At 37.0% G+C, this 15,908-nt stretch overlaps 1 protein-coding gene across 2 annotated transcripts in view; it reads right to left on the reverse strand.

Moving 5' to 3' along the window:
- AKT3 (AKT serine/threonine kinase 3) overlaps positions 1–15,908 on the reverse strand; it is a 150,533-nt gene that overhangs the window by 13,476 nt on the left and 121,149 nt on the right. For both annotated transcript variants that reach the window (XM_017806714.1, XM_017806713.1), the window contains exons 11-12: positions 5,229–5,443; positions 2,319–2,406 (exon numbers count right to left, since the gene is read on the reverse strand). In XM_017806714.1, the coding sequence (XP_017662203.1) occupies positions 2,319–2,406; positions 5,229–5,443 (303 nt within the window). The remainder of the gene's footprint in view (positions 1–2,318; positions 2,407–5,228; positions 5,444–15,908) is intronic.

The raw sequence follows: 15,908 nt of genomic DNA on the forward strand, positions 1-15,908 counted from the left end.
GAACTTCCGTTCTTTCATTGCTAACAGAAACACACTCCTGAAATACAGCCAGAAAATTACAATGTCATGGTGCATAAAACTCAGGCAAAATTACTCTGAAATATTTTTACTGTGCCAATAATTATATCCACTATCAACTTCATCAAGTGACTCTACTGCTGAAGATTCTACTACTAACAAAAAACAGAAACAGAACCAAGCATAGAATAAACCTGTTTGAAAATCAATTTGTTTAATGCTCTGAGTTATTTTAGAATACCAAAATACCTCAAGAATATTCATACAAGCATTCCAATAAACATACTCAATGAAAGTTCATTAACTGTTATTATCTTTGTGGTTTGTATTTCAGAGCATAGTCTTATACCCTGCATACTTCAGAACCTGTAAGACTGTGTGTGCAGATGGAACAACTGGATATTTTAACCAGCCAGACAAATGGCTTTGTTAGGAACAAATAGGAACAAAACTATTTTTTAATTAAACAGAAAAACATACTGTCAGAACTCATTTACATGAGTTATTTTTCCATAAAGAACACACTGTGTGCCAATACTGCACAAAACCAATTCTTACAATCCTTGAAGTTAACCATTCAACTGAGGAAATTCAAATAATTTTTTTACTAGCAAATTTGGTTTCTCAAAGCAACGGTGGCCAGAACAAACAAAGATGGACTACAATTTCTCCAGTTATAATAACCCAATAAGCCATATCCACTTCCATGATCATAAAAGTGAAGTGCCAGCATTTATATATTTATACATATATATATATGTAACTCTGCAAAATGTCTCCTTTTATTTTAATAGCTTAGAAAAAGATCTTGGCTGAAAGACATTTGCCATGTTCATTTGGAAAGGATCAAAGCGCATGTAATTAGGAGTATCTATATATTCTTAACTAAATATGATGCTGAACACAGTGTAGAATTGAAAGCTCTATTTCTAATGCAAGATAATTAGGAAATCTTTTTCAAGAGAGCAAGAATAATGTAACAGCTTTTTTTTCTCTCACCCACTCCTAGAACATCGCAATCCAATTGACTGGGATTTTTTTTACTCTAGAAGGTCCTCAACTTGTATTTTTAGATTGTATCCTCAGAGTGCTTCTCTACAGTGTCCTTACATAACCAACTAGTGGTTGAGCTCGTAAAGTAACCTAATTAATATACTTGCTAGGATTATTTAGTGTAAACTTTCCTGAAACCTTGTGATACTGCCAGGGAAAAATCACACTTGTATCAAGTAACTTCAGAGTACCATATTTTGTATCATCATATACAGGCTTCTATTTCAATTCCGGTATTTGTCAGAGAAGTACCACACCAACAACCACACATTTTAAAATTCCAGTTCAACAACAACTGAAAAAACAGTTTGTATCACTGACATTGTAGCATAAACATATTCTGCTCAGTCGTATGTCTTCCATTTTCTTTTTATTTGAACAAAGCAAAAAAAGTAGAAAAAAACTATCTTTTAAAATTACACAGCTCAACTGGCAACGTAAAACAGTTGGGGGGAAAAAAGAGAAGTCTTTATCAAAATAGAAGGGGTTTATAGCAACAAGTAAATTCTTACAGAAATACTAAGATAAAATCAGTTTCTGTATATAAAACAACTTCCGTGGAATTGAGTTTCACTACTGAGATAAATTCATTTTCTAAAATCATTCCCAAAGTGTTGATCATTACAGGAACAGGACTGAGTTTAGAGAAAGCTGTTTCAATTGAATTCCCAGCACTCACTTTTTTCTCCACAAGCTGTTTTGGCTCGGTGTTTTAATGCTATTTTAATTTTCTTAGATATCTTTTTAAAAATAAGTTTCAAAAACATTTCTATTCATACACAAACAATTAGAAAGTAGATTTTTGCTATGAGCCCCCTCCAATCCCTTAATCTCCCTTTTCCATAAAACAACTTTTCAATAAAGGGAAGAAATAGAAATGCAATTCAGGATAAACTTATATTACATTTTCACATTACCTTGAGTCATACACCTACTTTTCTCTTGAAGACCCAGGAAGAAAAATGGAAAGGAAAAAATTTGGACATCTACATAATAGAAGAAAAATCTTTGCTGAGTTTAGGTTGGTTTGCAAAATTTATTTCTGGTGAACTGACACATTATTACTGAAAACCCAAAGATTAAGTAAGTACACCTTGTTCAGAATAATTATTCATTTGTAGTAACACAAAAAAGTTGCAAAGAAAAAAATTACCAACTCCAGAGAACAGCAGTCCTACGACTACCAGCTGAAACAACCTTGCAGAAGCCAGATTATTCAATGTCATATAAATATAATAATGACATACCTTTTTATCATATACGTCTTGCCAGTTTACTCCAGCAAAGAAACTATGACGCATGATTTCTTTTGCATCATCTGGGCCTCCACCAAGTCTAAAGAGTGTGAGGGAAAAAACCACATATTAAACAAGCATTATTTTTATAGTGAGATCAAGTTACCGTTATGGTTGGAAAAATGACCATTTCTTTTTGACTATCTGGGAACAATTTTCACCCATTTAATATGTAATTTTCACCTGTTTAATATGAATTCCAATGATCTCTAGAGAAAATGTGATAGCAGAATTATCCATGCCATGGTCTATTCTATTTGATTATTCCAACTACAGTGTTTGTTACTGCCCATGATAAGCTCTTTTAGTAATTCATTAATTTTAAAAACATACTTAAGTTTAGTTTGCTTGAAACACCAACTAACATTCTAGCTAACTATTAAAAACCCAAACCAACCCAATAATGCTGAAATAAAATTTTGCCAAGGAGGTGCCAGCCACTGAATCAGTAATGACTCGCACATCATTTTTGTACAGTGTTCGCTGCTGTTGCATCTGGGTGCTGTAACAATTAACCAATTACCATAAAATAGTCTCAATCTAAGTCAATTAGTATAAATTAATAAATTGTAGGCCTGCTGAGAAGGTTATTTAAAGGCCATTGTAAATAACCACACTATTCACTGTGGCCTGTAGCTTGCCAAAGCCAGACTCTGTCTGTTAAATCATCCTAGGAAGTTAATTTCACCTACTTTGGGTGAACTTGCCCAAGGCGATTTGAGCTACAGAAGTGGCCAGTGCTGCCAAAAGAGGAGGGTCCCACCCCTGTCCATACCTCTCCTCTCTCACTTGCATCTATAGCATCAATCCCACTTGATGACTCTGAGCAGAGTCAGCTCACTAACCTGGAAGAAAAGTAACCCCACAATGAGAAGAGAGAGAGGAGACAAGAGAGAAGAGAGAGAAGAGAGGAGCCTGAGGAGAGAAGAGAGAGAGAAGAGAAGAGAAGAGAGAGAGAAGAGAGAGAGAAGAGAGAGAGAAGAGAGAGAGAAGAGAGAGAGAAGAGAGGAGAACTGGCCATTTTTTGTTGCATTAGCAAGTCCAGTTTGACTAAATGAGTTTAGTGAGTTCCTTGAGCTGCTACTGTGGGTGAAGAAAGAACCATACATCCAATCATAGGACCATCTGCCCTTTTCAGCAGCAGAAGTCAACTTTCAGGACTTCTCAGCTCTCATCTAACTTCTCCCTGAGGCTGGCTATCCTACTGCCCTAACAGAAGGAAGCTGCAGCAGAGAAAAAAAGCTAATCTTAACTGAACAAGCAGACCATACGTGTTAAACATTGACAAGAAGAGTGACACATACAGTTTGTGTTTCATTAAAAGGAACTGCTAAAGATATAAAGACAAATTTTAAAAGAACCATTTAAGTAAGATAATTCCTCTCTAAAGCATTTATTGTAAGTAGGAATAATTTCCACAACCAAGAAAAAACATCTTTATTGGTATTACCCTGCTGCCAAATTACTAAAATATTCTGGACTACTATGTCACTCTTTCAATAACTGAGTGTAAAGTTATTCTAATTTCCAAGCTGTATTCCTCCTTGTTTCTCAACTACTTATTGTAAAATTCTCTATATCTTGGCAAAGCATGGCATTTAGCCTGCAGTCTCCAGACTTCTCTCAATATCTTCCTTTCTAGTTGCTCACAAAAAAAGCTGAATTGATGTTACTCTGTGCTCCCACCCTATTTAGCATTAGCTAGCACAAGAACTTGAATATAAGTAAGCTTGTAAATGTAAGTCTGTAATAAACACTCCTGTCTGCAAAGATTAATCACAAGGAAGCATCTTTTCAATTCTAAAGGCAAATATATTTGATGGGTCAGATTGTTTGGAGTTTAAAATGCATTAGGAGCTGCTACAGAAACACAGTTTTATTCTACTCTCCATGTATTTGGCTGGTTGGTCACGGTTTGTTTGTGCTGCATACAGCAAATTCAGTTAGAGCAGGCAGGCTGACCACTTGTGCTGTCCTGGCTGTAGCACTTGGCTGCATCCAGACAAATCCCTTGAAAAGGCATGACAACCAGTCCTGCCTGGAGCACCTGCAGGCAATGCTCACTACTGAAGACTTCTTGAGAAGAACCAGAGGATGAAGGAGGACTAGAGAAGAGAGACAGACAATAGAGAAGAGAGACAGACAATGTCTGCAGCCCGAAAACATGTCAAGAGACTCACAAGAATGACAGATATTGGGGGAAAAAAGGTACCTACAAACAAATCCCACTGATTACCAAGGCAGAGATTTGTTTTAGAACCACAGAGGACTGGACACTGCTGGTCCAGTGCTGGAGCCACTGGAAAATGGCTCTCCTAGGCAACAATCCCAGAGGGAAAAGCCCATCACAAAAGGGCACAGACAGCAGCTGGGTGATACTTGCTTTCAAACCACTTTATTTAAATTTCACTCAGAAACTGCATTGTTTAATGAGTTACAAGTTTACATGATCTAACATGTAATTTATTTATGTGCCCTAATATAGCTGTGGCTGTCTATACATGTCTCCTGCCATGATCAGGAAGAACAAGTGCTGCAGTCCCCATGACACACCACAGTCAACTTAGGGTTTAAGTCCTACTGGGAAAAACAAGTGAGAGCTTTCACTTTGTTCTGGTACACATCCTAAACCTAAAAAGACCCCTGTATTTGCTGTGAATGATAAAAAAGTTTCTCCTGCATTTTGTAAAATATTGCTGCATTGAAAAAGTGGAAATCTGAGACTGTATGGCTGCATGTGGCCCTCTCTTGTGATTGACAGATCCTTCGGTCAGAAAGACTAGGCGCCACTGGCCTATTTTTACATTACCCGGTACAAATAAAGTATTTATTATGCCTGTATATCCAATTAATTTCACTTACCGCTTATTTGGATCCTTTATCAGTAGGCCTGATAATAATGATTTTGCATCTGCAGACAGGGTTCGAGGAAATTTTATGTCCTCCATTAGTATCAGTTCAAATAGTTTCTCGTGATCTTGGTTGTAGAACGGTAATCTTCCACACATCATTTCATACATGACAACTCCTAATCCCCACCAGTCCACTGCACGACCATAGTCGTTATCTTCTAATACCTGAGATAGAAACCAAAAGCATCTGTAAGACATACACTATTTCATACACAATCATTTCAGTCTGTTTGATGCAACTCTATACGAATGGGTTTCTGAGACTTTATTTTCACAGTGTGCTACAAGGACTCCCAGAACCTAACTCAGTACTTGCAACTGCAGCACTGACTCACACACCTGAGCTCACTGAAATTCCAGGCATACCACAGACTGCACTGCTAAAAGCAAACCAAAAAATTGAGAATGACTTGCTCAAAATGGTCTTGACTGCCTTTTCCCCTTTCCTGTGTCCTCTACCATCCCATTTACATCATACACAGCTGTAGAAAGAGACACTATCTACAGGTACTAATGCCTCAGTTAGATGTGGTGAAGCACCTCTTTGTTCAGTCACTTGCTCTTTCTTACCCCACCTGTCCAAAGTCTTCAATTTAGTACCACCTTAATCTTACTGAGACATGTTTAGTTTCTTTATGATCTTCGTTTATATTAGAAGTCCTCAATGTTTTTCTCCTGACAGTTCCCTTGTATTCCATTAAATAGTCCTAACAGCTGAACTGTGCCAGTGCAAAAAAATACGACAATGTTTATACGATACCATGTTTACTATGATACTATGCTTATAAGACATAAGCATGGAAATGTGATAAAGTTGATATCATTTGTTAACATAATGCCTCCAATGTCATGCACCTAAAAACAGCCCTTCTGCCAGCAGCCCCAGAGAACTGGAGCAAGGAATCTAAGCAGTGTGCCTTAACCTTAATACACCTTCATATTAAACTGAAGAAATGGAGACAACATAAGAGAAGCATACACACATAACAACACCATAAGCAATAAGGAAATGAAGGCTACTGAATATATAATTCCAATTTCTGTGCATTTCTAGTAGATCGTGCCCGTTCATTCAAAAAAGATGAAACTGTTAGAAGTTAATAAACATTAAAACAGAAGGCACTATGACTGTATGTGTCAAGTTGCCAATATTTCCTACAGAAAGATCTATTAAAAAACCTTAAAACAAGAAATTAGACTTAAATAATAAACAGGTAGAAAGCTCAAAGAAATGCAACGAATACAGCAGAACTATATATATAAAGAAATTTATATAGAATTGTTACTGTATCACTGGAAGGCAGACTCTGAAAGGTAGCACCATGTGACTGATTTAAAAAGAACCCCAGCCAACAACAAACTAATTCACAGAAAATGAAATACTTTTTATAACACACAGACACATGAAATCACCATCACAAAGAGCTCATCCAGATTCAAACTGCGAGCATACAGGAACAGCCCTTTAGATACAAGGTAGTGAAAATCTAGTGATATGTAAAGCCTTCAGTTTTGGGGTAAGAACTGAATCAAGTCCCCCAAAACCCCTTTGAGACCCCTCCTAAGAGGAGGGGGTGGACTCCTACTGGATGGAAGTCCTAAAATGCAACATGCAGCAGAGAGAGAGGAGTTGAAAAGCTCAAGACGTCCTGGAAGCTGGACCGGGACGGCCAGACAGAATGCGGGGGAAGTGGCCTTGTTCCCCCTCCTCGCTGCTGCCACGCTGGCAGTTTTGAGACAGAGTAAAGGAGCTCTGATAGAACACTTACGGCAAGGACTGAACTGAAAGCTGCCCTAAACGTTCTGACTTGAGGGAACTCAGTCCCTCGAGGAAGGGACCTTCATGGGGGTCTTACACCCCATGATATGACGAGCTTTTGTCCTGGCTATCGCAGTCCACGGGAGAGAGACCTTCGCTTGGAGACGAAGGGCTGAGAGGGGTGAGAGAAGACCCCCTTGTGTGTAATGGGAAGAGATCCAGGTACAACTTCAGCTACGACTGCTGCATGGAAGAAAGAGACACTGCTGCCCTGAACATGGAAAAGATCTTTCCTTCTTCCCTTCTAGACTTTTATGGGAGGGAGAAGAGATTTGATCCAATGTAAATACTTCTTTATCTCTTCTTTATCATAGGAGAGATAGTTAAGATTGTGTATATAATGTATTATAATATTTATTTGTGTAGTGATTGTAATATAATTCCCTTCCCCCCATACTGAGTCTTGTGTCTGGAAAACCCATCTCACACTGGGGTGAGATGGGGGGGGTGCTTGGACTTGGAAATTGGATTTTGGTGGTTTCAAACCACCACAAACGAATACAGCAACATCTAAAAGATCAGAAATAACTTTTATCCATGAGTACATTATCTTGTGATTGCCTAAAATGAGTAATAATTTCCTCTGAAGGAAGGGCAGACACAGTCCTCACCTACCTGGGGACACTAAGCGGCCATGGCCACACACAGGACACACGCACTACCCTAGCCAGCCCTAATGAGGGGTGTTGAGCTCATTTATTTGCCTCTCTTTTTTCTCCTACAGTAAATCCAAACCTGCTCTGAAGTATCTGGTGTATGCTATTAGCAGAAACAACATGCAGTCTGATCCAGTATGGCAGTTTTGGAAATCCCACAGTAATTAATGCATTCATACTCCTAGTTTTCACTGTCCTTAAGGATTAGTAGCAGAAACACAATGAAAAGAAGTATATTAAAAATCTCTCTTGTGTATATAAGATTAAAAAAAATCATAAATATTAACACATTAACACATACTATTTACAACTGTGCCAAAACAAACAGACTCGTTACATCATTGATATTTCCAAATAGAGGGTGAAATTTTGGAAAGTGTAAAATTCAACAAATTATCTGAATAAGTACATATGACAAAACTAACTAAAATAACTCCCACATTTTAAAATTAATTAAATGTTTTATGAGTTTGAGCATATTGCAAGCTATTTGCTGAAAAACTGTATATAAAATCTGTGACGCTTGTCTTTAAATCACTGTTTTTTCTACCACAGAATAAAAGCATTATATATTTTTCTACTATATCTATTAGCACTGTTACTATTTCTCTTATCTGTAAAGTTAGCTACTCTTTTCTTTTGAAGCTAGCAAAATAGGTAAAATTATGAGATAGCGGTAGATTCTTTTTACAAGTTGAGGTGTGGCTTGCATTTGTGATTTATAAAAGAAGGCAACAGGAAAATAAAACATATCATTCTCTGAACAAGGCAAGTCACATGGACAATAGCTAAAGAAAATTGTATTTGTGCCTTTACGTAATTTATGCAGGACTTTACCTAATAATAATAAAAAGTATGAACAACCTTTTGCTGCATTCCCACAACAGCAACAAAACAGTGGTACAAAGGAAGTGCCAAATGTGATTTTTAACCTCTTTTTACATAAAATCATAAAAAAGCATAAAAGCTGGATTAACTGCCTCCCAAACCCGCATATCACCAGCCGGGTTCTCATCCCCAGCTGGCAAAACTGGCAACTCTTTATTTTTGTTTAAATACCTGGTTTACAGCCAGCCAGACAAGCAAGAGCATCAAAAGGGTTTTATTTAGGCAAAAGGAAAACAGCCTGAAAACAGTGTAAATAAAGCAAAATTTATCTCAAGTTATTTTAATATAACTGTAATAAAATTGTGCATAATGCATTCACAGTGAAGATGCACTATTATTTCCTTTAAGTCATTTCTAGTCCTCATGGTGTTAAGAAACTCCAGGATTTGTAGGCTGTGACCAGTCAATGGAAGTGAAGTGCTGGAGTCCAGCAGCTCCTACAACCAAATCTATGCAATTAGGGCAGGCATGAGAACATGTCTATACACACTGCCCTAGCATTACAGAATCCTTTCCAAACAGTTCTTGGATTTGAGGAATTTGTTTTTAATTACACTGAACATAGGTCAAGAAAGCCTCAATTCGGCACTAAAATGAACATGACACACAGCTGCAAGATTTGTACCTAGGAAGAGTTCAATCTTTTGCCTACCATGAATTGAGTATCTACTTTTAGAAACACCTCCTTTGGTTGTGAGGGCTAACATTGCTGTCCTCTCCAGTATTTGTGGGATATTCTTCTATATGTGGGGCACTAGCCTAAGCACTCACCCAGACAAAGACACTGTGGAAAGTTTGATCTCTTGGATTTGTGCGCTGCCCTTAATAGCTGCCTCCATCAGCTGATCTTGTTCCTTGCTGTTAAGGACCCCCAAGTCTGTCTTTAAGCAAATGCACTGTCCTAACAACCCAGTGCCATCAAGGTCACAGCAGGAAAGGCAGCAAACCACCAAAACCACCACAGGGGGCACAAGCTCAACCACTCTGGTATCTGTTGTAAAGTAATGCACTAATATTTTCTAGGAGTATAACACAGAAGGATCACACAGAACTCACGAGCTCAGAAAGAGCACCTTACACTGAGCACATACTCGGGTTCATTTTCATAAAGTAAAGATGAAGTTACATGCTTTCTTTCACAAAATTTGTTTAAATAGTGAGACCATTCGGATATATGACTTCCCTTCCTTCATCCGCTTCACATACGTTGGGTGACAGAATCCCAAGCCACCTGTCAAGATCTAGGTGAGGTTTCAGGAGATAAGAGCTCCAGCACGATGTGGATAGCACCGATAGTCACTCATCCCTCACATCATCACAGTACCCAAGTGACTTCCCAGCACTGAGTAAGGCAGAAGGTGGACTGACTGCAGTTCTGGATGACACCACAGATCATGGGAAATAAAACTCAAAAAATTACCATCACTTTTATAACTTAGGGGAATCTTACTCATTTTGGTTTCAGGGCTCTAGTTCCACAACTGGTTCTTTCAGAGGCAGTGCCAGCCTAATTCAGGGTCTTGTTTCTGTTCTCTCACAACAGTTTCCCTTACCTTGCCAAAATTAGGCAACACACTACATAAGAGAGTAGAAAAAATGGAGGAAAAAAACTTCACATTGGACTATTTTTCACCTGAATCAAGTTCTCTGATCTAAGCCACCCAACTGCCATGTGAACAGTTCCAGTAGCACAAGTGAGAACACCAGGACAGGCAGCATCAGATATGGCATTGCTGTGGAAAGAAATGCTTGTCAAACTCTGCCCCAAAATTACACCACAGAAATTATACTGACTCTGACAGGTATTCCTGCATGCACAGACAGCTGTAACAGCTGTGCTCACTTAATGGGAAGATTAAGGCCCTGCTTCCCTTCCCAACCAGCATTTCTCTAAAGCACACCAGCAGTATAACAGGGTTTTAAAGTGGGCATACCCTCATAGCTGCACCGAAACCACCACAGTTTTTACAGGCATTGTTGCTCCTCTAAAACTTAACACTTACACCTGCAGCACAAGGACACAGCCTGGGTTTATATGGATGCTTTTAAAAACAGCTGTACAGGTGCCACTGAAGTTTGTATTTTCCAGTCTTATATAAATATGTAAAAGATTAAGTAACATACACACTTTCTAACAATCAAGAAACATCAGGCATCTGCAGGTACTTTAGTGATTTTATGGATGTTTTAGCAGCACTGGACAACATTATAGTTTCAGCTAAGGGAAAGCTATTTATTTACCTTAAAATTTGTCTTCGTATTGTGGTTAAAAGGCAACTCAACTGTTCCTTAAATTTACTGAGATAGCAGGAATAGCCAAATGTAACAAGGGAAAACAAACTATTCTCTAGTGACTCCACTACCTCTGCACACCTTGGGGTTTCTGGAGAGTATTGCTGGCAATGACCAATATATACACAATGGGACAGTGCTTTGTACATAGAGCAAAGACTGTAAAGCCCTACATACAAAATAAAAACATTCAGTTCACAGACATAAGTTTTCCTTTATGATGACTAAGACAACACAAACACACTGCAGGGCTGCTAAGATCATGGTAATTCAATTGTGGTTTTCCCTCACACAGAATAATTCATTCTGCTGGCAAGTAATTACAGATCAGTAAAGAAAAATACTCTTGTACTTACATTTATTGACCAAAAAAAAAAAAGCAATCTTCTAATATTATAATACTATTCCCCACTGCTGAAAAGTCCACCGTCTCAGACTTGAATAAAAAATTGTTAGTACCACTGGAAGTTTTCTCTTTCCCAGAAAATAAAATCCACCAAAAAGACTTCATCCTCTACTTCAACAGATGTTACAGATTTTAATCTTTAGGTTTATTAGTTAATACATCTCCAGGTATCCTTTGCTTTACAAGTCACTCTTTTAAAAGCCTAACGTTCAGTCCACAGAATTTGATGTCCATTTAATTTTATGGTGAAAACCAGTGAAAAGATATCTTTTATTCTCTTTATTACTTCAGTAGCTAGAGCTGGAGGCAACAGCTTGAGATACATCTGCAAACTCCTGTCTACAAGGGCTTGGGGCAGAGACTTAGGACGCAGACAACTCAGTGCCAAAGGGAAGGTGATACCTGCACAGGCAATGCTTTTATAAGTTTCTGTGAAAAGAAATTTTTTAAGGAGGCCAGCCAGCAGTATAACAGGTGAAGTCTGTGAGCATCTTAAGTCAATCACATACTTCCCCTCACCTTCAGTGGAACTAGGATTCTCCAATACTTCACTAATCACAGAACACTGAATATAAGGTGTGACTACCTCAGACACAAACTGAGTTGAATCCAGAAAGTCCCTTAATCCTGTCTTTACCGCATTTTCTTGAAACACAACATCCCTGATGAGCATCCTCTGGAAGACTTTTGGTTGCACAGCAGAAATTCACACAATCAAGATCTGTATTTCCCACAGACCTTTAAATGGTAGGTAGCTGCTGTAACTTTTGGACTCTGCAAACAGACAGATTTAGCAGTAACCTTGAGTATGAAAGGCTCAATGTAAAATTCATTGTCAATCCTCTACGAAGGGTTGTCAGCATTGGGTTTTACCTTTAAGAGAACAATATCGAAATATTGGACTCATACTTTGTGCTGAATAACCAAGGCAACTTAATGGAAAAGCAATTACATTTTTGACATAGTTATGGTTTCCCTTAATCTATGAGACACAGACCTTCAGATAGGACATTACAAGTAGCTTGTTGCTCAATCAATAATTTTGACAGAACAGATGGGAAAATATTTAAACATCTAAACAAACTGTCTGCACACCTATGTTGTGAAAGAAAACTGAGAACTTGGATACACCAATGTACTGTTAATTTAAGGGGAAAAAAAACCTGTTTTCAATTAACCTTACAGTTCAGGTGGAGTGTATGTTCCTTAAGCATTCCTGGTAACCTTTCACACATTTTTATTGCTACAGTTGCTGGTCTGTTAACAAATATTCACCCACGTATTATTCAACAAAAGTTAAAAAGTGTGTTTTCTAGAACTTTCTGTCAATTGTGGTAACAACTACAACAATGAGAAAGTTTATTATCTAACACTAGTGAACAAAGAGATACAGACTTCAACCCAGATGTCTGAAAATCCAACCTACAGAAGGGTATGTTTGTCAAGTATTATACAATTTAATTACTATAACCGTATCTTGGTATGAAGAGTGGAAGTGTTGCTGCGTCAATAGTAAAAAAAACCGACTTGAATGAATACTCATTGCTTTTATCATACACAGCTGAAAAGACAAAACATCAAGGTTATAGACACCCCAGGAAATGGGCACCTGAGATTTTCTACTGCTCTAATTTTTGCAGATAGTTTTGCTCCATTTTCTATATAGTTTGCAATACTGTTTTACTTCTGGTCCTAATGTAAACTATCTTCCCAATACATTTTTGTACTTGAGATTTTGCCCATCTTACCTAGTTTTTTGTTATGTAACCTTAACAAATAGCCAACTAATTTTTTTTTTATTTGTTGGAACACGTGCTGCATCAGAAATGGTATATTCTGATATAAATGTGAATTAAACAAAACCTCCTAGGGTAAAGAGTGTGCAATACTAATTAATGCATTTAACCTCCTATAAGAGACAGACTTCAGTAGTATTCAAAATCTAGGAAAAAAAAAAGGTAGTTAAGCTGTTGCACATGAAAAAAAGTATTCTATCAAAGAGCTGGCTCTGGTGAAAAATAAATTATAAAAAAAAGCCAAGGAAACAACCACATTATGTTAAAAGACCCTTGAAAAGACACCTTTCATAGAAGGCAGCAAATAAAAGCAAAATATTATTTCAGTCTACAGAAAGATAGCACGTGTCTCATATTCCTCTACCCACTCTACCATTAGAAGAAAAACTGCAGACTTGTTCCTATCTTTATTAATTATCACTACAGTAGCAGTAGTCTCTAAAACATACACTGTCATAAGATGCAAGATGTGTAAGAAGTAATAAATAATGATAATAGTGTGATATTTTTTTATGGTTGCTCATTCTTCCTGAAATTATTTTGAATATTTACTGATGTTAAACAGCATTTGTTCAGCTTTTGTTTATGCTTCATTACTCTCAGAAAAACTAAAGGCTTTTGCTGAGATGGAAATAATGTTTGTATTGATTAAATGAAAATTAATGAAAAAGGCTTCAAGCATGTCATTGAGACAGTCTTTCTAAGAATTGTCACACTTATTTGTTTTACAAAAAATGTGCATTTTATCAGAAAATAGCTCTGTGCTTTAAAGTTCTGGTTTGAGTACAAAAGTTTATTTATGGGCAGTGTCAAGATAATCTCTTTTCTAGTCTTTTGTTTATTATTTTTGCATATTTGTTACATCTTTCCCCTTGAGAAGTCTGATACTGCATGTGGACAATTGGTTTTTGTGCCTGATGAGATTAACCAGATAGTATGAAAATTCAAATTCTTTTTACATTATTGGTTATCTGGCTTCAGGAAGAAGTCTAACTCTTCTGCTAATCTATCTGTTGTTGCAGCAACTCTGCTGTATGTGTAACTGAGCAATGCTTTCCCACTCTTATCTAAGTGCTCCCCATCTTTTGACCTTGATACTGGTTATTGCCAATAAATGATGTTCTGCTCTGGATACCCTGCCTTGTCCACATTTCATCACGTTCATCTCAGGGGCCCACTGGCAACACCAAGCTGACAAAAATGCGCACATTCAAATCACTAGTAAAAAAAATAATTTTTTACTTGTAATTCTAGTGTAAAGAGAAAATTCCATATTGTGAATCTCCCATAAATCAAAAGGGAAAATATTTTCAGGCATAGATGCTATTCTTCCTCACCCCCCTCCACTGGTCCTCACCCAGAAATAAAATGTAGCCAAATATACAGCAGACAGCTGTTCAAGAGCACGTGCCAGCACTAAACCACATTTCCACAGGTAAAATAAATTCTATTGTACCTCTGCTAAGAATCAGATTATGCATGAAGCATCTAGGTAAACACAAAGTAAACTTCAACTATCCTTTTGAAGCCAAAAGAAAATCAGTTAAGTAAAATACAACAGTATAACTACACTGTTCAGGTACTGAGCAACTACTAACTATACTTCCAGGAAAATGAGTCCAGGTTATAAGAAATTTTGGCTTTTTGGTTTTAAGCAAAAGTCAACAACCAAAAACAAAGCATTCTGCCTCACCAAGAAACATACTATAGCTTAAGACAAACACTACTCAAATACAAAACAAAAAAATAATTATGGCATCAGTGTTGGTAGAAGACTTGGCAATTAATATTTATCAGAATAGATACTTTTTATTTTATGGAGAAAAATACATTTCATCATTGAAGTTTTTTTAAAAGAATTTTTAATTCTTTTATATAACTCGATAGATATGAATGTTAAGACTTCATTATACTAAGGAAAATGAATAAGCAAATGTCCAACTCTCATAGTAGGGTAGGTACTTGGATGTGATGGTTCACACAAAAGACATTTTCTTTTGGTGATTATACCTTCTCTACTTGTTTAGCTTTACATTTGCGTATACGACTAAGAGGTAATGCTGTCTGTTAGAGATTAGCTCTAGTCATGCAGATATCCTCATTACACACATAATTTATGTACCATTACAATAAGAGGGTTAAAATCTTTTTGTGACATCAGAAGAAAAATATTATCACAACTGCAACACTACCAATGTATTACTATAAAGAATGACCCTTTTGACACCATTCTTTGAGTATGGAACACAACTGAGTTGAATGCATCATTTTAAAAGAAAGAAAAAATAGTATAACTATCACCTTTCCAACTCTCTGGCTGATAAAAACTACCCTTGGACAAAACAACACTGTATAACATACTTTCCTAAATATATATTGAACACTCATAGGTCCCATTTCTTTTAAAGATTTTGTGGGTTTGTTTGGTTTTGGGGGCTTTTTTTGGAGGGCTGGGGGGTGCACTTCATTTTGTTCATTCTAACTTGGCGATCAAAGAATTTTTATTTTTACACTATTACAGAAGTGCATTTTTCTAGGTTTCCAAAACCACCTTATTCAACCTTCCCCATCTGTCACCATCTGCTTCTTTTTAGCATGTACTTTTTGTGTGATCACATAAGCATGTGAAAAATAACTAACATTGAGATGATTGTCTGCTGGTACATTTGAGGACTGGGCATAATAAAAGTGAACTGCCAAAACGTACTTAACACTTCTAATTTTGTTGGGTCTTGCATGTAAGCTACATTTGATTTTCAAACTGTTTTACAGT

Source organism: Lepidothrix coronata, unplaced genomic scaffold (genome assembly GCF_001604755.1).
Source record: "Lepidothrix coronata isolate B3197 unplaced genomic scaffold, Lepidothrix_coronata-1.0 Scaffold16, whole genome shotgun sequence".
Lineage (NCBI taxonomy): Eukaryota > Metazoa > Chordata > Aves > Passeriformes > Pipridae > Lepidothrix > Lepidothrix coronata.